This window comes from Callorhinus ursinus, unplaced genomic scaffold (genome assembly GCF_003265705.2).
Source record: "Callorhinus ursinus isolate GAN/ISIS: 27379988/994484 unplaced genomic scaffold, GSC_fseal_2.0 scaffold1, whole genome shotgun sequence".
NCBI lineage: Eukaryota > Metazoa > Chordata > Mammalia > Carnivora > Otariidae > Callorhinus > Callorhinus ursinus.
Window position 1 is genome coordinate 49,358,196 of NW_027397063.1, and position 22,850 is coordinate 49,381,045.

General features: G+C 33.6%; 1 protein-coding gene across 3 annotated transcripts in view; it reads left to right on the forward strand.

The window, feature by feature from the left end:
- The window catches only part of LOC141372864 (OX-2 membrane glycoprotein-like), a 39,060-nt gene that overhangs the window by 6,757 nt on the left and 9,453 nt on the right, over positions 1–22,850 (forward strand). For 2 of the 3 annotated variants that reach the window (XM_073893341.1, XM_073893333.1), the window contains 3 exons: positions 11,702–12,040; positions 12,727–13,026; positions 18,076–18,178. In XM_073893341.1, the coding sequence (XP_073749442.1) occupies positions 11,702–12,040; positions 12,727–13,026; positions 18,076–18,178 (742 nt within the window). Of the gene's footprint in view, positions 1–2,687; positions 2,831–11,701; positions 12,041–12,726; positions 13,027–18,075; positions 18,179–22,850 lie in introns of those variants that run through there. The other variant, XM_073893336.1, reaches the window with a different exon arrangement.

The window sequence follows — 22,850 nt, forward strand, 5'->3', positions numbered from 1 at the left end:
TACTTATAGGGGGAAAACTATTCAAATGATAGCAGGTTTCTTATTATAAACTGTGGAGACCACAACATTTTCAAGTGCTGAAAAAAATGAACTTATGAACCCTATATCTATATCCAGGGAAAATATTCTCCACAAATTAAAAGAGAAATCAAGACACTAGCAGATGAAGGAAAATGGAGAGAATTTGTCATCAATAGATCTCCTCCTAAAAGAATGGCTACAGGAAGTTCCCTAAGCAGAAAAAATATAATAAAATAAGGAATCTTGGAACATCATCAAGTAAGAAAGAACATGGTAAGCAAACTTGTGGGTAAACACAAAAGACTTTCTTCTCCTTTAGAGTTTTCTGAATTATGTCTGATGGTTGAAGCAAAATTGTAACACTGCCAAATGTAGTTCTCAATGTATATAGAGGCAATGTGTAAAACGATTATAGTATAAATAGAAAAGAGTAAAGGAATGTAAAGGGAGGTAAGCTTTCTACACTTCCCTAGGACTGCTAAAGTGTTGACATCTTACAGGGTAAACAGTGATAAGGTATACACATACACATATATACACATATCTTCACTTATGTATTACATTATACATATATACACATACATATAAAATGTAATATTTAGAATAACCATTAAGAAAGCTTTAAGAAGACACACTCAAAACACCATAGAGAAATTAAAATGGAATTATGAGTGTTCAAGTATCCTACAAGAAGGCAGAATACAAAATAGAGGAAAAAATAGAGAACAAACAGAATATAGAAAAATAAAATGGCAAACTTAAGCCTTAAAAACATAAAAATTATATTAAATGTAAATGATCTATAGACACCAATTAAAGGATTGAGATTGGTAGAATAGATAAAAAACAAACAAAAACATGACAAAGCTATACACTGCCTACAAGAGACTCACTTCGATTATAGAAATATAAGAAATATAGGTAAGTTGGAATAAAATTATGGAAAAAGATATAGCATGCAAAGTAGTTAAGAGGAAGCAGGGTCAGCTATATTAACTATGTTTCAGAACAACAACAACAACAAAAAACCCCAAACTTACCAGAGATAGAAAGGGAAAGCACATAAAGGTAAAATGGTCAATATACTAAGAAGATATAACTGTCCTAAATAAGTATTCACCAAACAACAGTGCTACAAAATATTTGAAGCAAAAATGATAGAACTGAAAGGAGAAATAGACAAATCCACAATTATAGTGGGATATAATCCACAATTATAGCCTCTCTCTAAAAAATTGATAGAACAACTAGACAGAAAATCAGCAAGTACATAGAAGAATCCAACAACACTCTCAACCAATCGGATCTAAAGAATATTTATAGAACATGCCACCTTACAACAGCAAAATACATGTTTGTTTGTTTGTTTTCCAAGCACCTATGGAATATATACCAAGATCAACCATATCCTGGATCATAAACAAACCTTAGCATAGAGAGTATATTCCCTGACCACATGGAATCAAACAAAAAGCAATAATAGAAAAATAACAGAAAAACCCCCAAACACAGAAAACATTGAAAAAAACCCTTCATTATCCAGGTGTCAAAAAGGAAGTCCTGGGGGGCCTGGGGTGGCTCAGTTGGCTAAGCATCCAGCTCTTGATTTTGGCTCAGGTTATGATCTCAGGGTCCTGGGATGCAGCCTCATGTCTTGTTCCATGCTCAGTGGGGAGTCTGCTTGAGGATTTCTCTCCCTCTCCCTCTGCACCCCCCTCAAATAAATAAATAATTTTTTGAAAGAAGTCTCAGGGAAATTAAAAATAAATTGAACTGAATGAAACCAGAAATAACAGAAGTGCAGGAAGGAAAAATTCCTTACTTTCAAATGTTCGTTGTTAAAGTGTGCTATGAACTGGTAGTGAATGAGCACTACTTTTCCACAATCCCAGCAAGAGGAAGCCATTCTGGGGAAACTTGTATGAGCTTGTGTACATAAAATGCCAATAGGCAAGTAAGTGACTATTGGAATTTAAATGAGAAAAACACAAACAAATGCACTAGGTAAAGAGTGCTTTCCTTCTATTTAAAGTACTATGCAGGGGAGGAGATGAAAGTAATCTGTGCCTGCTCTTTTTTAAATTTTAATACATAAATAGTATTTAATTTGAAACTAATGATTTTACAGAAAACTTATATTTTTAATTTCCTATTTCATTTTGAGGAGATGAACAGGGGGATTTCGATGCCAAAGGGAATGATTTTTAGAAACAGAGCATGCCTCTGTGGAGAGCAATCTTTTCACTTGACCTCACTCATTGTGGGTAAATTAGTTTGAATTTTATTATGTACATAAATAACAGGACACGAAAGACTGGGAAAAGTTAATAACTCTCTCAAAAGAAGAACTAATTAAATTTTCTTGCAAGTTAGCTGGTAAGTTTTCAGAGCCTGTGTTTGAATCTGTGACAGCTACAGAGTTGCCTGCACATATGTTGAAGAAATTACATGCATAGACCTGAGATTCCAACAGAATTACAGGGGAAGCAGACAAGGGAGTCCACAAATGCTGCAAGATTAGGAGAGTTTTTCATTTTTTGTTTTTTGTTTTAGGAGTAGGAAAGTTTTAATGGACTGAGCCAGTGGTTAATTAGTAACAGAGTTTGGTGAGAAATTTAAAAGATAATGCCATCTCATTTGATCTCAGCCAAAAGGTTGAGAAGCGATAAAGATAATGCCATTTCAGAACTAAGTCCAGTTAGAGAATAAAATACTCCATGTGTTAGTGAAGATTTTATAAATTTCATGGGTTTTCCACTCCATTTCATTCTCCAGCTCCTCATGCTTCCCATCTGGGTTCAAGGATCAGGTAACTCTTCACTTTTTCTTGCAAATACTTTGTGGTTGGAAATTAATGGCAAATAAATACTAGGGTGGTCTTTTCACTTTTGTAAAATTACAGAAGCAGAGCATTATGTTTGAGTCTGCATGTTAATCATGTAGTTATCCAAGTTGTTGGCAACTGGAAACAGTTTAAGTTGAGCATATCTGAAACAATGACTTAGTAAACAGAGAATGAAAGATAATAATCAATGCTTTCTGGAGTGAGCCAAAGTAGCTCACATTAGAGAGGCCACAGACCTGCTGGAAGCAAATGGGCTCTTTGCAAGTTAGCTAGCTAGCTAGTTACTTAGTGACTTCATTAATTTTGCAGTATTTCTTGCAGCCCATTTGTGTTTTAAGTTTGAATTTGACTTGTTTTGGTCACTAAGAGGTTTTTCATTTTTATGTTGTTAAATCTGGTCATTGTTTCCTTTGTGGCTTTGCTTACCATTACAAACCAAGGTACTCCTGCGACATTATGGATTTAATAAATATTCAAGTCCTGATATTTTCTAGTCATTTAAAATTATTTGATTAAAGATATGTAATTCAATTCCGTCTAAAATCTGTTGGGTTCATGGTAAGGGCAGTCACTAATGTTTTGTAGGAATTTAGTTGAGAAAATAAATCATGATTACTTCTAGCGAAGGAGTTTTTCCTGGGAGAAGTATCGTTTGAATTCAATTAGATAATTCAATCAAAAGTTGAGCGGGAATGACACATGCTGAGACAAAAGAAGCATGAGAGAAAGAGGAAATCAGTATGTGTGAGTGTTACTTCTCCTTAACTTACTTTAGCACCTAAAATACAAAATGGAGAAGGCCAGTTCTGACATCAGATAACTCAGAATCTAGTGGGGGAGATGAGCATGTGGACAAATAATGATAAAGAGATGTGGCAAGCAAAATATAGAAATTGTTACAGAAATAGTGATAGCTTATTTGTTACCATTTAGACTTTCATTAGGTATTACAGGTGTCCCCCACTTTCTGAAGGTTCATATTACATCACTTCACTTTTATTAATGACCTACATTAGTACCTGTTTTTGCTAACCAAAAAAATTTAAAGAGGACTTTTGCTTTTACAAAAAAGCAAAAGCCTGACACTCCCCCCTGACCCATGGCCTCAACTCAGACCCTGGGAAGCTCATCACAGTGCCAGTAGATCAGGCCTGTCCTGCTGCTAAGCCCTAACCCTAACCCTAGGTTGGCTTCTGAGGGGTCAGTCTCCAGAACCTTTCTCCAAAGTCCCCAGGATTCGGGACACCTGAGCAATATCAAGGGACTCAGGCTGCCACCCAAAAGGAAACCGTGCCATTTGGAAATGCGGTTCTGTACTAATGTAGGTCCTTTGTAAAAGCAAAATGGTGTAACTGCAACTTTCAGAAAGTAGGGAATATTCTTCAGTTGAAGCCATTTGGATTTATGAAAGGTTTCACAGGAACACTCTATTTTCAGATAGCAAGGGAAACCTGTAGTGGGTCTTTCTTTGGGGGCAGGGACTATACCACCCATGATCACTGAAATGTCTTGTCGAATATTCTTATTCGACGCTCACAATACCCTGTAAGTCAGGTATCATTAAGGCCATTTTTCATATGAAAAACCTGAGGCTTAGAAAAGTAAATGATTGCTTTAAAACCATACTTCTTGAAATTAGCAGAGAGAAGACATCATCACAGATCTTTTGTTCACAAATGAAATACTATTTGTACAACAAACATGCTATATGTATTTAAATATTCTCCAATGCTGTGTGCATAAATTGATGAATTTTTGAAAAATATTTGAAAAAATTTTGTTTATAATTTGAATATAAAAACCAAGAGAAGTGGATGAAAAACAGAACATAATAGGAGTTAAGTAGAGTAAGGAAGATGAGGTTTTTTGTTTTTTTTAACCTTTGCATTTAAGTAAGATAGACATACAGGAAAGTGTACAAACATTTAAGTATGCAGTCTGATTAATTTTCATGATTACGCCAACATATCTAGTATAGATCAAGAACAAAATATTAACATCATCCCAAATCCTTATTCATGCCCCCTTCCTTTCATTTCCTAAGAATGCCACTATCCAAATTTCTTACACCATAGATTCATTTTATCTGTTGTAAATGTAATCATTTAGCGCTTATTCACTTGTATCTAGTTTCTTTGGCTCAACAACATATTGGTGAGTTTTATCCATATTGTTGAGAGTAGATGTGGTTTATTAAATCTCATTGCTGTATAATATTCCATTGTGTAAATGCCATAACTTATTTATCAATTCTGTTGATTTGCATTTAGGTAATTTTTTGGTTTTGACTATTACAAATAGTGCCTCTATGAACATTTTTGTACATATGTTTTGAAGAACATATATATGCATTTCTATTAGATACATATCTAGAAGTAGATTTTTTCTGATCATAGAGTAAGCCTATGTTCAGCTTTTTTTTTTATTGAAGTATAGTTGATACACAATGCTACATTAATTTCAAGTATAGAACAGAGCGATTCAATAATTCTATGTGTTATACTATGCTCATCACAAGTGTAGCTACCATCTGTCACCATAAATGCTATTATAGTACCATCAACTATAAGGCCAAAGGGCTTTTCAGTTTACACTCTCATCAAAGTGTGTATGAATTGTGTTTTCTACATATCTTCACTAAATTTGGTATCGTTTATCTTTCATGTTAGTCATTCTGGTGCATGTGTAGTCTGGGTTTTAATTCACATTTCTTTGATGACTAAAGAAGTTGAGCATCTTAAATATGTTTATTGGTCATTTAGACATTCTTTTTTATGATGTGCAATTCATATATCTTGCTCAATTTTCTACAGAGTTGTCTGTCTTTGTCTTATTGATTTGTAGAGTACAAGTCCTTAGTCATATATATGCATAACAAACATCTCTTACTCTATGGTTTCTCTTTTTACTTCTGAATATGTATCATTTGATAGACTGCAGTTATTAAATATTAAAATAGACCTGTCTATCACTTCTGAATTTTTTAATCATGTCATATTCCTAAAAAAAGGAATAAAGCATCAAATAACTGTTGATGTATGCCTACTTAAGAAATCGTTGGCTATTCCAGCCAAGTAGATGTTCTATAATACTTTATTTTTGAAGTTATGTTCTATCAAATTTACTTTTTTAAAGCATTTGAAATGGATTTTTGTCTCCAGTCTTAGATGGGAGTCAATATACAATTTTTTCCACATTGATATCTAATTTACACAGCATCATTTATTGGAAAGATAATCTTTTGCCCACACCTATGCACTGTCGATTCCATTTGTCATATATATCAGATGACCATATATGTGTGGGACCATTTCTGACTCAATTTCATTGTATTTCATCTATTTCCTTACATTTGAATAAATATCACATTGTATTACTTTAGCTTTATATCTGGATAGTAAGTCTTCACTTTATTGCCTTGGCTTTTTTTAGAATCAGCTTGTCAAATCCAGAATTAAAAAAAACTGCTTGAAATTTTATCAGAGCTGTATGGAATCTAAAAATTAGCTTGAAAAGAATTGACATCTTTATGGGTTTTTCTCTTAACTATGGTATGATATATCTTTCCACTTATTTAAGTCTTCTTTTTTTTCAGATTTGTTTTTTAGATTTCAGTAAATAAGTCTTATATATCATTCAATGGATTTATTCCTATGTATTTCTTTCTTTTTACCTGGGGAGGCTATTGTAAATGGTGTTTTCAATTTTTTTTCCATTTGCTTATTGAAGATATATAGAAATATAATTGATTTCTTAAAAAGATTTTATTTTTTTAAAACAGTTTTAGGCTTACAGAAAAACTGAGAAAATAGTACAGTGTTCCCATATTATTAACATCTTGCACAGTTTTCCCTATTATTAACATCTTACATTAGTATGGTATGTTTGTTATAATTAATAAATTAAATTTGATATATTTTTCATAACTAAAGTCCACAGTTTATTCATATTTCTTGATTTTTAACCTTTTTTTGTTTAAGAATCCCACCCCAGACACCACATTACATTTATTTGTCATGCCTCCTTAGGATCCTCTTAACTATGACAGTTATCTCAGAATTTCCTTGTTTTTGATGACCTTGACTGTTTTCAGGGTATTTCGAGTATTTTGTAGAATTACCCTCTATCAGAATTTGTCTGATCTTTTTCTCATGACTAGACTCCCCCTTATGGATTTGGGGGAGGAAGATCACAGAGGTAAAATGCCATTTTAATTACATCATATCAAGTGTACATAACTATCAACTCTTATGTCTACATAAGATACATTTATAATACAGTTAGATTTTTCAGGTTTCAGTCTGCACTCCTTGGCATCCGCAGTCTCCTAAATAATTTTTATAATTGTATACATTAAGATTCACTTTATGTGCTGTAAGTCTCTATATGTTTTGACAAATGCATAATGTCCTTTATCAGCCATTATAGTATCATACAGAATAGTTTCATCGCCCTAAAAATCCCCGGTATCTCACCTGTTCAACTCTTCTCCCTACTCCAAACCCCTGGTCACCACTGATCTTTTTACTGTCTCTAAAGTTTTATCTTTTCCAAAATGGCATGCTCTTGGAATCACACAGTGTATAGGCTTCTTAGTTTGTTTTCTTTCACTTAGCAATATGCTTTTAAGGTTTATCCATGGTGTGTGTATGTGTGTGTGTGTGTGTATGTGTGTGTGTGTGTGTAGTTTGATAGTTCATTTCTTTTCATGGCTTTATAATATTCTGTTGTATAGCTGTGCCATAGTTTACTCATTCACCTATTGACGTCATCTTGGTTGCTTTACATTTTTGGTGATTATGAATAGGCTGCTATAAACACTTACAAGTAGGTTTTTATGTGGATATAAGTTTTCAAATCAGTTGGGTAAATACCTAAGAGTACAATTGCTGGATCCCATGGTAAGAGTACATTTAGTTTTGTAAGAAGCTGCCAAACTGTCTTGCAAAGTAGCTGTACCATATTGAATTGCAATTGGTACTGAATGAGAGTTCCTGCTGCTCCACATCGTCACCAACATTTAGTATTGTTTCTTTCCTTCCCATTTTAATAAGTGTGTAGTGGAATCTCATTATTGTTTGAATTTGCAATTTTCTGACCACAAGAGATTTCATGCATCTTTTCATGTGCTTATTTGCCATTTATATATCTTATTTGGTGAGGTGTCTATTCAGATTTTTTGCCTATTTTTTAATTAAGTTGTTTGTTTTCTTATTTTTTTTTGTATATTTTGTATACAAGTCTATTATGGCCTGAATGTTTATGTCCCCTCAAAATTCATATGCTGAAATTTTAACCCCCTAAGGTTACGGTATAAGTAGGTGGGGCCTTTGGAAAGTGAGTAGGTCAGGAGGGTAGAACCTTCATGAATGGGATCAGATTATTAAAAAAAAATCGACAGAATTTCCTAGTTCCTAACACCATGTGAGGACACAACAAGAATTCTATGATCCAGAAAAGAGCCTTACCCAACCATGCTGGCACCCCAATCTTGGACTTCCAGTCTCCAGAACTGTGAGAAACAAATTTCTGTTGTTTATAAACTACCCAGTCTATGTTATAGTAGCCTGAATGGACTATGACAAAGTCATTTATCAGATATGTGTTTTACAAATACCTCCTTGCAGTCTGTGGCTTGTCTTTATATTCTCCTTACATTGTCTTTCACAAAGCAAAAGTCTTTAATTATAATAAAGTCCAACTTATCACATTTTTTTCATTCATGGATCGTACTTCTGGTATTATATCTAATAATGCATTACCAAACCCAAGGTCACTTAGATTTTGTCTTATGTTTTCTTCTAAGTTTTGAGCTTCTACATTTTTCACTTAGGTCTATAATCCATATTGAGTTAATTTTTGTTGGGGGTCTATATTCATTTTTTTTAGCATATGGATATTGTAGTGGGTTGAATAGTATGCCTTCCCGCCTCACCCCCCCCCACACACACACCTTCTTGTCTATCTGAAATCTCAGAATGTGATCTTATTTAGAAATTGGGTCTTTCCACATAAAATTAAGGTAAGGATCTCAGGATGAAATCACCCTGGGCTAGGTTAAAGAGTCCAAAACACCTTGATTTAGGACTTCTGACCTCTAGATCTGTGAGAAAATAAATTCTATTGTTTCAAGCCATGAAGTCTGTGGTAATTTGTTATAGCAGCCCTAGGAAAATAATTAGACACTCAATTTTCCCAGTAGCATCATTTGTCAAAAAGACTATCCTTTCTCTATTGAATTTCTTTGCACCATTGTCAAAGATCAGTTGACCATATGTATATGGGTCCATATCTGGACTCTATTCTGTTCCATTGATCTCTTTGTTCTTTTGGCAATTCCACACTGTAGTGATTACTGTAGTTTTAGAGTAAATTTTGAAGTTAAGTAGTGTCAGTCCTTCAACTTTTTCCTTCTCCTTCCATGTTATGTTAATTATTCTGGGTCTTTTACTTCTCTATATGAACTTGAGCATCAGTTTGTCAATATCCATAAATAACTTGCTAAGATTTTAATTGGGATTGCATTGAATCTACAGATCAAGTTGGGAAGAAGTGATATCTTCTTTTTTTTTAAGATTTTATTTATTTTTGACACAGAGAGAGACAGCAAGAAAAGGAACATAAGCAGGGGGAGTGGAGAGGGAGAAGTAGGCTTCCCGCTGAGCAGGGAGCTCGATGAGGAGTTCTATCACAGGACCCTGGGATCATGACCTGAGCCGAAGGCAGATGCTTAATGACTGAGCCATCCAGGTGCCCGGGAAGAAGTGATATCTTGACAATATTGAGTCTTCCTATCCATGAACATGGAATATTTCTCATTTACTTAATTCTTCCTTGATTTGTTCATCAGAGTTTTATATTTCCCTCATATAGATCTTGTACACATTGTTAGATTTATACCTAAGTATTTCATTTGGGGGCTGCTTATTATGTAAATGGTATTGTGTTTTTAATTTCAAATTCCACTTGCTCATCATTGAAATACAGGAAAGTGACTGACTTTTGTATAATCGCCTTGTAATACTACAACTTTGCTATAATTGCTTATTAGTTCAGAAATTTCTTTTGTTAATTCTTTCTGATTTTCTACATAGATGATCATATCTGTGAACGAAGACAGTTTTATGCCTTCCTTTCCAATCTGCATACATTTTATTTCCTTTTCTTGCCTTATTGCATTAGGTAGAGGTTTTAGTATGGTATTGGAAAGGAGTGGTGAGAGGTGACATCCCTGCCTCATTCCTGATCTTCAGTGGGAAAGTTTCAAGTTTTGCTAGGTGTAAGTTTGTGTAGATATTCTTTATCAGGTAAAGGAAGTTCCCCTCTACTCCTAGTTTACTAAGATTTATTATGAATTGGTGATGGATTTTATCAAATGCTTTTTTCTGAATCTATTGCTATGATTATCAAATATGTTCTATTTTAGTCTGTTGATTAAATAAATTACATTAGTTGATTTTCAAATGTTGAACCAGCTTTGAATACCTGGGATGAATCTCACTTGACCATGGAGTATATTTTTTTAATACTTTTTTGGATTCAATTTGCTAATATTTTGTTTAGGATTTTTGCATTTATGTTCATAAGAGATATTGGTCTATAGTTTTATTTTCTTGTAATATCTTTAGCATTTTCTTTTTAATTCTTTTTAAAGTTTCCATATTTATGTTTACACTATCTATGCATTCTTGCATGTGTCTACTTTTCCATGAGAGTCTTTACTATATTAATCATAGCTGATTTTAATTCCATCTGATAATTTCAAAATCTGTAATATATTTGAGTCTGGCTTGGATGCTTGCTTTTTCTCTTCAGACTGTTTTTATTCTTGGCTTTTAGCATGCATTATAATTTTTTTGTTGAAATCTAGACATGATGTATCAGATAATAAGAACCAAGGTAAGTAGAGCTTTAGCATGGGTTTTAAGTTAATCTGGCAAGGAGTTGGGTTGTGTTTATTGTTTATTATAAGTCTTTGTATCAAGGGTTTCAAATTCATGTAGTTTTTTTGTTTTTGTCTCTTCTGCTGATTTTTAATTTTCCTAAGAATTCCTTGTTAATAAAAGTCCGAGACTTGCAACCATTTCAGCTGTAATCCATTGTCATTATATTAGCTCTCTATTGATACGGTGATGAAGAGTTAGGAAGGGAAGTATTTTAAAATCTTCTGTTCAAATTTCACTCTTTTGGTGGGCCTATGACCCTTGGCTGTGACCTTCACAAGTTTCCCTACTTTTTCCTCCTCCTTTCCCACCTTAGGTGAGACAGGAAAGCTAAAGGGAACAAGGGTAGGGTCGTTGTCCTTCTACCTGTGTAACATAAGGATCTGGTAAAGTCTTTTCCCTGGAGAGTAGGTTTTGTTTGTTTGTTTGTTTGTTTGTTTAATAGAAAATGGTTTGGGCTTGTTTCAATATGGCTACTTTCCCCTTCCTTTGTCAAAGATATGAGGTGATTTTTCTTGGTTCTTCACTATAAGAACCTGGAGGCGTTCACGCTGGTGAAATCTATGGACTAGAGCCCTGAGGATTTTGTCACCCTCAAGCTAATTCATACTCAACCTCCCGAACGTCATCAAAATTACCATTACTTGTGTTGGTTAATATATGTTTCAATTTTTGTACTCAGTAAATATTTATTGATTAGGTAGTATATGCCAGAGACACTTCTAGAAACTACTAATCAATGGTGAAGAAGATAGGAAAGTTCATTTTCTAGTGGGAAAGAGACACATATAAAAAGATAATTATAAAACAGAGAGGTAAGTGCTATGATAGGGGAAGTCCAAGGTAGTATGAAAGTACCTTTCTCTTAATTCATACTGGGTTTTATTTTCAGATTCTCCATACAGAATAAAATACAAAAATAATGAAACAGCCGTATTTGGAGAAAATGTGACCATCTTCTGCAATTTAACAACTCCAGCAGATGTTGTGCAAATTACCTGGCAAAAGATTCAAGGTTCTTTGCCACAAAATATTGGCACATATAGCAGTATATATGGAGAAAAGATTCTTCCACCATACAGAGATCGGCTGCACTGTGAGGTCATCGAACCCAATTCCTCATTCATAACTATCCGTGAAGTAACATTTGAAGATGAAGCCTGCTATAAATGTCTATTTAATGTGTTCCCACATGGCAGCCATGGCGGACAAATCTGCCTTAGCATTATAGGTATATAAATGTTTTTATGTAGAGTCAAAATTTGGGGGATGTGGTCTTTCAAGGTTAAGGTCCAGACAAAGAATGTTAGAGAAGGAAAGATTATAATAGAGGCCACCCATGCTTTTGTTATACAGCGGGAAAAAAAAAAAAAGGAAGCCAATGATAGTTACATGACTTTCCCATTTTCACACAGTGCAGGACCAGGCATAATATTTAGGTCTTCTGACCTCTCATCTAACTTTTACGCTGCACTGATTTTAATCTGGCAGATAAAGTTCATGAATGGCATCAGAATTTTCATTGGGAAAGAGAGGAAAAGAAAAAGAGAGAGTGGAGAAAATGAAAGAAGAAAGACTTAAAGAATAAGAACAAAATGTTGAAGGAATAGTTATAGTTAGTATCATAGTGTCCTCTCATTATTTTGATGAAAATTTAAAGTATTGGAGGTTTATATAAGATAATTTTAAGGTTGAATGAAAGTGGAGATAATGAAGCATTTCTCTTAAATTGGAGCATAGTAGGTGTAAGAGATGGAATTGTGAGATTTTGCAAAATATGAGGAGAAGTGTCTGAAAGGGACATGCTTCAACCTTTTGTCATCATATAAATATTTGGGGAAGTCTATCTTTAACACCTTAGAAATCAGGTATGACATATATTTTATATTTAATTTTGGGTCTCCTTTTTTGTCTCAGCTGTATCTGAATTAAAAACTGAACTCCAGTCCAATCTTGACTCTGAAGATTTTCTTAGATTTATTTACTCAGCTGTGGGAAAACCTGTTCCTCAAATATCCCTTTTCCCATCACGAGTCTTGATTAATCCACCAGAGGAATACTTTGCTCAGAACCCAAATGGCACGGTGACTATCACTAAAATGTACAACATCTCCTTGGAGACTGTGAAGTCCCTAGGTCTCCAGTATCTGACTGTGCGTATGGATCATCCTCTAAGGAATGAAGAAAAGATTGTTCCGTTGTCAGTCAAGCAAGAATGTAAGTAGAAGTAATAATCAACAAGGGGAAATGTTCTAAAAATTCATATCAGAAGTGTATGTGTACTCATCTATTTTTAGAAATGTTAAGTCATTGTGATCCATATGCATGGTTAAAAGAATCAAGTAATGAAAACGTTCTCTAACCCAGTTCTGCCTCCAAAGGTAATTATTCTTAAATGGCAAATTTTTAACTGATCTCTCTTAATTGCTTTCCACTGAATTTCTTCCACAGTCAGTGAAGACCAGGTTCACTTATATCTCCTTCAACTTTTCCTCCTCCCAATATAGTTCCTTTCTTCCCAATACAGTTCTTTTGCTGATTACCTCTGCAAACTTCAACAATGTGGTTAAACTTATTTTTGTGTCATCCACCATAGAAAGTCTCTCTTAGCTGCCCATTTTTCCTTGCTTAGCTTCCACCCAAGCTCTGTCAGTTGTACCCTCTGTTTCAAAGCCATAGTTAAACAAGGTATGATTTTCTTTAAAAATTTAAGTAATAATTTAAATATATTTATGTTTCTGTATTTATATAATACAATTTCCTATAAAATTTAAATAATTGTTTTTATATTTCACTTAATCTGACACTGGAGCATTTTGTCTCTATATATTTAGTGTAAATACTGGCATATTTGGGTTTTCATCTACCATCTTACTATTTGTTTTCTATTATTTGGCCTGTTTTATGTCCCTTTCTCTCTCTTCCTGAATTCTTTTAGGTTATTTATTTCTGTTTCATTTACCCCCTCCATTAATTTGTTAACTATACCTTCCTGAATAGGAGACTACAACATATATCTCTTGACTTATTAAAGCCAATATAATTTATTATTTTTACTACTTTTCAGATAATGCAATGAGCTTATATAAATTATCACTCTTGGTGCTGTCATTTTGTGCATTTCATTTCATTTATTCATTCATTTATTTATTAATTAAAATTTTTGTTTGAATATAGTTGACACAGTGTTATATTAATTTCTGGTGTATGTTTTGTTCATTTTAATTCTTTATATATATATTTAATGCCAAAATATATTATTGTTGTTATTATTCGTAGTAATATTCTTCTAGATTTATCCTTTCTATTGTTTTTTATTTCTTTGTCTATGTTCAAACTTTTATTTTTCTTCTGCCTAAAGAATTCTCTTTAGTTTTTTCCTTAGTGAAGATGTATAGATGACCGATTCTTTTAATATTTTTGGTTGTAAAATGTTTTAGCTTTTGAAGTACATTTTTGTAGGATTTTTGATTCCAGTTTTGATAGTTATTTTATTTTTTTCATCACTTTGACAATGGTATTTTACTGGCTTCTGATTTTCATTATTTCCTTTGAAAAAGTATATGTCAGTTTTATGGCTCGTCCTTTGAAAGGAATGTATCTCCCCTTCACCCCTACTGCTTTTAAGACTTTCTCCTTGTATTTATTTTACATTAGTTTTATTGTTAGTGTTTTGGTATCACATTCTTTGTATTTATCTTGCTTGCATTTTCCTAAGCTTCTTGAGTCATGAGTTAATGTCCTTCATCACTTTTGGAAAATGTGTAAACTCAAGAAAATGGTGAGGATAACATTTCTCCATAATTTGTTACAATCATCAAGAACCAAAAAGCATCACTAGCCATCAATGATATTGAATCATAAAGTTTGAATGAATGAAGGAGACATCACATCTTTTGGAAATTTAACAGCTTTTCCACATAACTAGCTATGGGAGTATTGGAATAAGTAGCTTAGTACATGGTCCAGATGGGCTAACCATAACCTCATTAGTTATCTCATTAGTCTCTGAATTAAACAGCCTGTGGCCTAACCTAAATAAAGCACAAAAAAATGGCTATCACAAAATGAAACTACTATAAAGCATAATATACTCAGACCAACACAAATTATTCTTCCATTGTTTTCAGCCTCCCCAGGTTAGCACGACCTGGTTCAAGTCAACTCTGCTGTAGAATTAGAACAGTGGGCAATTTCCCTAGTGACTCTGTAGTGATGATAACAGGCCACAGGACCTATCCTATGGTCCGACAATGCTGTTTCATGTGATTAATAGTTTGCTTGGTACACCACTTTAGTTTAACCACCTTTCTGCCCTCAGATCTTGTAGAGTATTCCTCCATTGTCTTTGATCATCCATTGTTATTGCTGAGAAGCCAAATGTCAATCAGATAATTGTAATAGTAAATATTACTGTATCTTCTCTTTGATAATATGGTATTTTCTCTTTATCCTTAGAGTTCTGAAACTTCCTGTGCTATTTTTAAGGTATTTTATCTTATTTTTAAATACTTTAATGTAATTGCCATTTGGTGAGCTCACTCAATTTGGAGACTCAAATCCTTCAACTCTGAATATTTTCTCATTTCTTTGCAAATTTTCCACCTGTTCACTTAACTTACTCTCTTTTTATAAACTTCAATTAAGTGGGCATTAAAACATTTCAATTGAATTTTATTTTCTTCTTAAAAAATGTCTCTTTTTCTTTTCTTCATAATATCAGGGAGATTTTTAAAAATTATCTTTAAACTCTTTCATTCAATTTTTCCTTCTTTTGACAGATTTATAATTTTGAATTGCTTTTACAACTTAAGATTAATTTTATAAATTATAATTGATTTAATTTTTTTATACCCAATTTTCCTGCTTTATGAAAGTAATATCTTATCAAATCTATCTGGGAATAATAATTTAGAAGTCCTGTTTCTTTAATTATCTCTTCCACTCTCCCCCCTGACTTACTACCACCATTATTTATTTATAATTTTAAGTAGGCTCTATACCCAGTGTGGGGCTTGAACTCACAACCCGGAGATTAAGAGCCTACATGCTCTATTGACTGAGCCAGCCGGGTGCTCCCCATCATTTTAATTTTATGTTTCTTTTACTCAGTCTTTCTCACTTTGATTACAAGTTTTATTTAAAGTCTAGTGAGCTCTGACTGGAGGATTATAGAATCTTTATTTGGTTAATTGTATCTTGTAAAGAATGACTTCTGTTTGTAGAAAGCAGGCTGTTGCTTTCTACAGTTAGCCAGGAGACTCCAAAAGCCAGAATGTAGAGGCCTGTACTCTGGACCTATGACTCCCTACCTTAGTTATTTCCAGGATATTCATTAAATTACTTAACTGCCCCTTTCTTCTCTCTCTCTCTCTCTCTTTTTTTTTTTTTTTTTTTTTTTTTGGCTGGAGGTTTCACACACCTGCCTCTCCAGAACTGTGATTTCAGATACGGAAATGGGTGCTTTCGACTGTAAGTTTCATTCTGTGATTCACTACTCCTTCTTTTGCCATCTGAGTTCTAATGCTCTCCAGGTTCTGCAGGGCTGTCTCTGCAGGTGTAAGCTGCTTTTTGCATACATGAGCCTGTAGCTTCTCATCCTACACCTTCATAAGCCTTTCCTCTATCCACTTTACGACTTTTGTAAATTTGTTGAAATCTCTTGCCAATGAAGATCACTCTCCTGTTCGTTGTTTTTCATTTAATCAATTTATTTTTGTTACTACAATTTTAATGAAGTCTTAAGAAGGAGTAGAGGTAAATATTTTTGTTATGTGTGTTTCTTGAAACTGAGGTTAATCAGCTCCTTTTTTCCTGGAAACTTTCCCCAAATTATGAGATTGGAATATGCCCATTGAATAGCATATGTATCTCCCATCAATCTATTGGCTAGATTATTATATTAATTTCACTTCTCACTGAGCTGCAAATGTCTGTAAAGGAGTAACTTATCAATTTAGAAGAGAATTCTTCCTTGTTTAGCTTTGCAACAAATATTAAGGATATAAATTCCTGATTCTATTGAAATCTTCTATAGAGCCTTTATTCCCATGTTTTATTATTGCTGACTTAAGGGCTCCGTTCACATTTTAGGCCCATTCAGCCTCCTTTGCCCACTTGAATGAGTTATGTAGTATCTCATTGAAAAAGAACATAGTTAAAACTAAAAACTGAGACAAAGTGATGTCTGAACAGTCAGAAATAAATAGCACAAAGTTTCTCACATGGATTTTCCTAATAGTATCAGGGAAGAAGAAATTGCTAGCAAGAATTTCTCTTCAATGATAATGAAAAATTGAAAGCAGCAAATTAAAAAGAAGTAAGAGGTTACAATGAACAGAAAAATGACCTCAATCAGAAAGAGGACCCCACAATCTACCAGAAGCAGACCTAAGAATACGAAATGCACAATAATTCATACCATTTTAATGTAAGTGCAGATTTCCTTGAGGTCCATCCACAAAGTGTATATGTTCATTTTTATATCTAAGAACTAGCAGAAATACTCATGATGACCTTTGGTTAAACTTATGCTGCAATGAAAAATGTAAATTATATTCAGAAGGCTACATAGAAAGAAGTGGATTTGTAATACAATTTAGGAACACCATGGTCAAAATAGCTACTATGAAGTGTTGATACTTAAAATTTCATACTATATTTTTTTCATAAGACTGCAGCCTCTAGAATCAGACAGAACTGAACTTGCTTCCCAATTTTGCTACTTAATCACTATGTATCGTATCTTTGGGCCATTTTCTTAATGTCTCAGAGCCTGTTTTCCCATCTGAACCTAAAAATCGTACTCACTTAGTTGATGTAAATAATCCTTACAAAATGCTTATCATATTGCTTAACACATTAACCTTAAATACTGATTATTATCATTATAAATTTGTTTTCTGAGGTTTTTGCAGATTCTTTGAAAATTCCATTTTAGTAATTGAGTATTATTTCATTGTGACTACATTATATTTTTCTTTAAACATCTTCTTTTGTTGAATATTTGGGTGGTCTGATCTTTTTTCCTTATTCTTGAGTGTCATAAAATGTTATTAAATATTGTCTGTCTTCATTTTGAATATACATTAGTATATTCTTTTATAAAATTGATTATGGCAAATAATCTCATAGTGTCAATTTGAATGTCAATGAAGCAATGGCAAATCAAGAGAGTATTGCAGATTCAAAGTGTCAAAATGACAGTACAATGTACAGAAATTAAGCATAGTCACAAAGAACATGTTTCTGGTTTATGTCTTTCAGGTACTTCTGTTTCTTCTTATATTTGGTTGCGCACAGTTGGTCCACTCATAATTTTGTTATGTATTTCATTGATCATTGTCCATCTTGTCCGGAGAAAGAAAAAGTAAGTTGCATTACTACTTGTCTATGATAGGGAAGGTGGGTAAAATAGGGCTAGTTTTAAATATGAAAAAAAGACATTTCAAGGGCTTTGGCAAAATTCGTCATGGAAAGAATGATGATGGAAAACTCTTTTCCATTTACTTAGTAATTCTTGCAGTCAAGAGTTTATCCCTGGTCAAATGATATCTTACTTGGGATTGTATAAAGGTAGACTGTTAGTCATTTATACTGATGGTAAATTGAGCTTAAGAGTCTTCCTTTAGGGGCGCCTGGGTGGCTCAGTTGGTTGAGCGACTGCCTTCGGCTCAGGTCATGATCCTGGAGTCCTGGGATCGAGTCCCACATCGGGCTCCCTGCTCAGCAGGGAGTCTGCTTCTCCCTCTGACTCTCTTCCCTCTGATGCTCTCTGTCTCTCATTCTCTCTCTTTCAAATAAATAAATAAAATCTAAAAAAAAATAAAAAAATTAAAATGTTTAAAAAAAAGAGTCTTCCTTTAGAACAGTTTTGAAGGAAAGAGCATATGAACTTCAGACTATTGGTGGGAGGGTCCGCTGAGTGGGGAACAAGGCTGAGATTGGAGGCTTGAGATAAATCTACCTCACAAAGCCACAGTAGGATGAAAGTGGTCTTACTTTACAGGACTAATACATTAAAATATATTTTTATTTATTCAACAAATACTTCTTTTTTTAAGATTTTATTTATTTATTTGAGAGAGAGAGAATGAGAGATAGAGAGCACAAGAGGGAAGAGGGTCACAGGGAGAAGCAGACTCCCCCTTGAGCAGGGAGCCTGACATGGGACTCGATCCCAGGACTCCAGGATCATGACCTGAGCCGAAGGCAGTCGCTTAACCAACTGAGCCACCCAGGCTCCCTCAAGAAGTATTTGTTGAGTGCCTATATATTGTTATGCATTATTCTCAGTGAGGGCAATAGAAGCACAACTAAAACAGGCAAGTTTTAGAAGAGTATGTCTCAGTAGGGAGAGGTGGTCAATGAAAATTTACATAGAAACAAGAGAACACCAGGTGGTGATATGCACTATTTAAAAAATAAAGCAGAATGATGTAATTGAAAGAGACTATGGGATTAGTTTATATTGAGCAGTCTCTCTGAGAAGCTGACGTTTAAATTGAAACCTGAGTAAGAAAAGAGTTGTGAGTGACATTCTCAGAGAAGAGTATTCCAGACAAAAAAGGAGGAGTTATTGTAGGTCCTGAGGTGGGAATGAGCTGGGTGTGTCCCAAGACAAAACGAGGTCAGTGTGCATAGAGCAATGATTTAGAAATAGAGATGGGGTTTAGAACAGGTAAGGCCCTCAGGCCTTGAAAGGCGTTTGGGATTTTTACTACTTGCAATACCAGTCTATTGAAGTATTTAAAACAAGGGGGCACAAGGATCAGATTTACACTTTAAAAAGATCTCTTTCACTGGAATGTGGACAAAGTTTCTTAGAATTCAAGGATGAATGCAAGGAGGTTTTTAGAGAGGTGATGGCCAGAGTCAAGGTGGGAGTCAACAGTGGTCTGGACTAGGGTGGTAGCCCTGGGAATTGAGGAATTAGGGAGAGGTTTAGGATGACAGGGTTTGCAGCTGGATAGATGTGGATAGAGGGGAAATAGGGGGAAATTATCTTGATGATTCTAAACATTTCTGCATAGACTGAAGAAACCTTTTATAAATGGGGAAAAATTCGAGGAAGAACAAATTTTGAAGGAGGATCAAGAGTTCTGTTTTGGACATGTTAATTTTTAAATGCCTATTTGACATCCAAGAGAATATGTCAATTATGTACGAATCTGGAATTTACAGAGCAGATGAGACCAGAGGTACAAATTTGGGAGTGTAGTGGGTATCAACAGGACGAATCATAAGTTATGACTCTCACTATTATAGTGTAGAAATAACCTTCAAGTTCTGTTGATGGAGTATTTTTATGCTGAATTGAGCATTGAAAAGATATTTTGATCAATCTCTAAAGAGATCTGAATCTTCCAATTTTTTATTCATAGAATGCTCTTATAATCTATTGCCATTAGGGGGAGTGTTTGGGCTCTATTCATCTTATGAATCTATCAACATCATCTCTGACCTATAGGTCAGAGAATGTGCTTAAAACCACACCCCAGCCCAGCAGTCTGATGTGGAATCCTTAGTGAGCCACTCTCTTCCTGCACACAGGTAATTGGTAGGTGTGTGATTTTTGCTGTCATTGTGCATACTTCAAATTTAAGACTTAACCTTCCATATTAAATCATCCATTCGGTAGCAGCAATTACCATTTTTAAAAATAAATGGAAACAGATTTGTTTATATAATCCAGTTTAATGAACTAGTGGGTTCAAGTGAAATGGTATTAATATTAATGACTGAATGTTTCTATTCATTCCCTGATTCAAGACCCTTAGTTGAATGACTGCTCTAATTTTGCCTTTTTTTTTGAGTATTAATAAGTATGAGCATGTCTTCATATATTTATGAATATATATATATATATATTTCTCAGCCATTCAGGTTTCCCTTTCTTTGAGGTTCTTATCTATATCTTCTGGTTGTTGTCTGTATTTGCAGAAATTCTTTATATTCTAGATTCTTTATGTACTAGATAGTGATTACTTCTCCCTATTTAGCACCACACTACTAAATTTTTCAGTTATATCATTAAAAGAACAGAAATATTTGATGCTTTAATGTTGTTAAATCCATCAATTTTTTCACCTAACACTTTGAATTTGGGGACCTATTTAAGAAGTAATCATTCATGTAAGTTCACAAAAATATAATCACATTTATTAGCTTCATATTTTTCTATTTCATATTTAGGTCTTTTAACATTTGTACATAACGTAGGAATGACACGTACTGTTAATTTTCATCATGTAATGAGACAGATTTCCTAACATCACTTATATACAATCTGTCCCTTTCCTTATTGATGAGCTCTGTTTTTAGCTCTCTCAGGTAGAGAGTTTTGTTCCATTGTTGAATTTTTAGTTTCTTCATGATTGCGTATAGTTTTTATTATTATGGTCTTTTGTTATGTTGAAATGTGGTAGGGAGAGATCCCTTTTTGTGTTTTTTAAAGATGTATCTCTTCAGGGATACACACACACACAGACCGTGAAATAAGTTTATTTCATTAAAAAAATATAGCTGCAATTTTGGTTAGTCTTACACTGAATTGATAGATTAATTTAATTTAGAGAGCATTGATATCTTTACAGTGTAATTTACTCCACCCATAAATATGCTATTCATTTATTCAAGTCTTTCTGAATGTCTTTTAGGAAAGTTTTAAAACTTTCTCTCTGTAGGTTTTATATAATTTTTGCTAAATTAATTCCTCAGTACTTTTAATTTGTTCACTATGATGAATGGTATCTTTTTTTTTTTTAAAAAATTTATTTATTTGGAGAGAGAGCGAGTATGAGAGAAAGAGATCATGAGCAGGGTGGAGGGGCAGAGGGAGAAGCAGACTCCTCGCTGAGCAGGGAGCCTGATGCAGGACTCAATCCCGGGAGTCACCCAGGTGCCTCCAGTATCTTATTTTTTTAATGAAAATTTCTAGCTGGTTATTAGTGATTTAGGAACAGTTCTGGATTTTTTAGGCTAACCTATATTTGGAAATCTTGCTAAACTATTAGTTAAAAGTTTTTCTGTTTATCTAAAAGTTTTCTATGTAGATAATCATCTCTTGTGCACTCAATGACATTTTTACTTTTTCCTTTCTATTTTTTATACCTCCTTTTTATATTAAATAACACCAGTTACCTTTGTCTTGCTTTTCTGAAATTAAAGACTGTGTTTTAAATTTCTCAAGTATGGTATTTGCTGCAGTGTTTGGCTATTAATCATATAATCGATTTCAAGAAACGTTTTAATATTTCTATTTTCTGTCATTTTATTATATATAGACTGTTGAACTTAAGAAGTAATTTTGTATCTGTTAATATAGTCATATGAATTTTCTATAGTAGTCCATTAATATGATAAACTGCGTTGAGAGATATCTAGTGTTAAGCCATTCTGGGAGTATATTTTTGCTTATATTTATAAATAAAACAGGACAATAGTTTTCATTTTTTTAAATTATCTTTCCCTGGCTTTGAAATAAAATTTTCAAATTAAGGTTTTGAAATTGACAGTAACCTCAGAGAAAGACCTTAATCTTTTAATAGTTCTCCATTTAGGAACATGTATATAAGATGGCTATTTCTATTCCTTCACAATTATCTGGGTCTGTGGGGTTTTCTTTGATTTCAGCTTAATTGCTTTCAAAGTGACTGGCTTATTAAATTCTGAATTTTTATGCTGATTTTTATTATTCTTTTCCTAATTTTAAATGATTTTATTTTATTGTAGTAAGAACATTTAGCATGAGATCCATACTCCTAACAAAATTTTTAAGCATACAATATAGTATTATTGATTATAGGTACAATGTTGTACAGCAGATCTCTAGAACTTACGCACATTGCTTAACTTATGCTTATTGGTTAGTAGCTCTCCATTTCTCCCTTTCCCCAGCCCCTGGCAACCACTGCTTACTCTTTGATTCTATGAATTTGATTATTTTAGAGTCTTCACATAAGTGGAATCATGAAGCATTTGTCTTTCGGTGACTGGCTTATCTCACTTAGCATAATGTCCTTGAGCTTCACCAATATTGT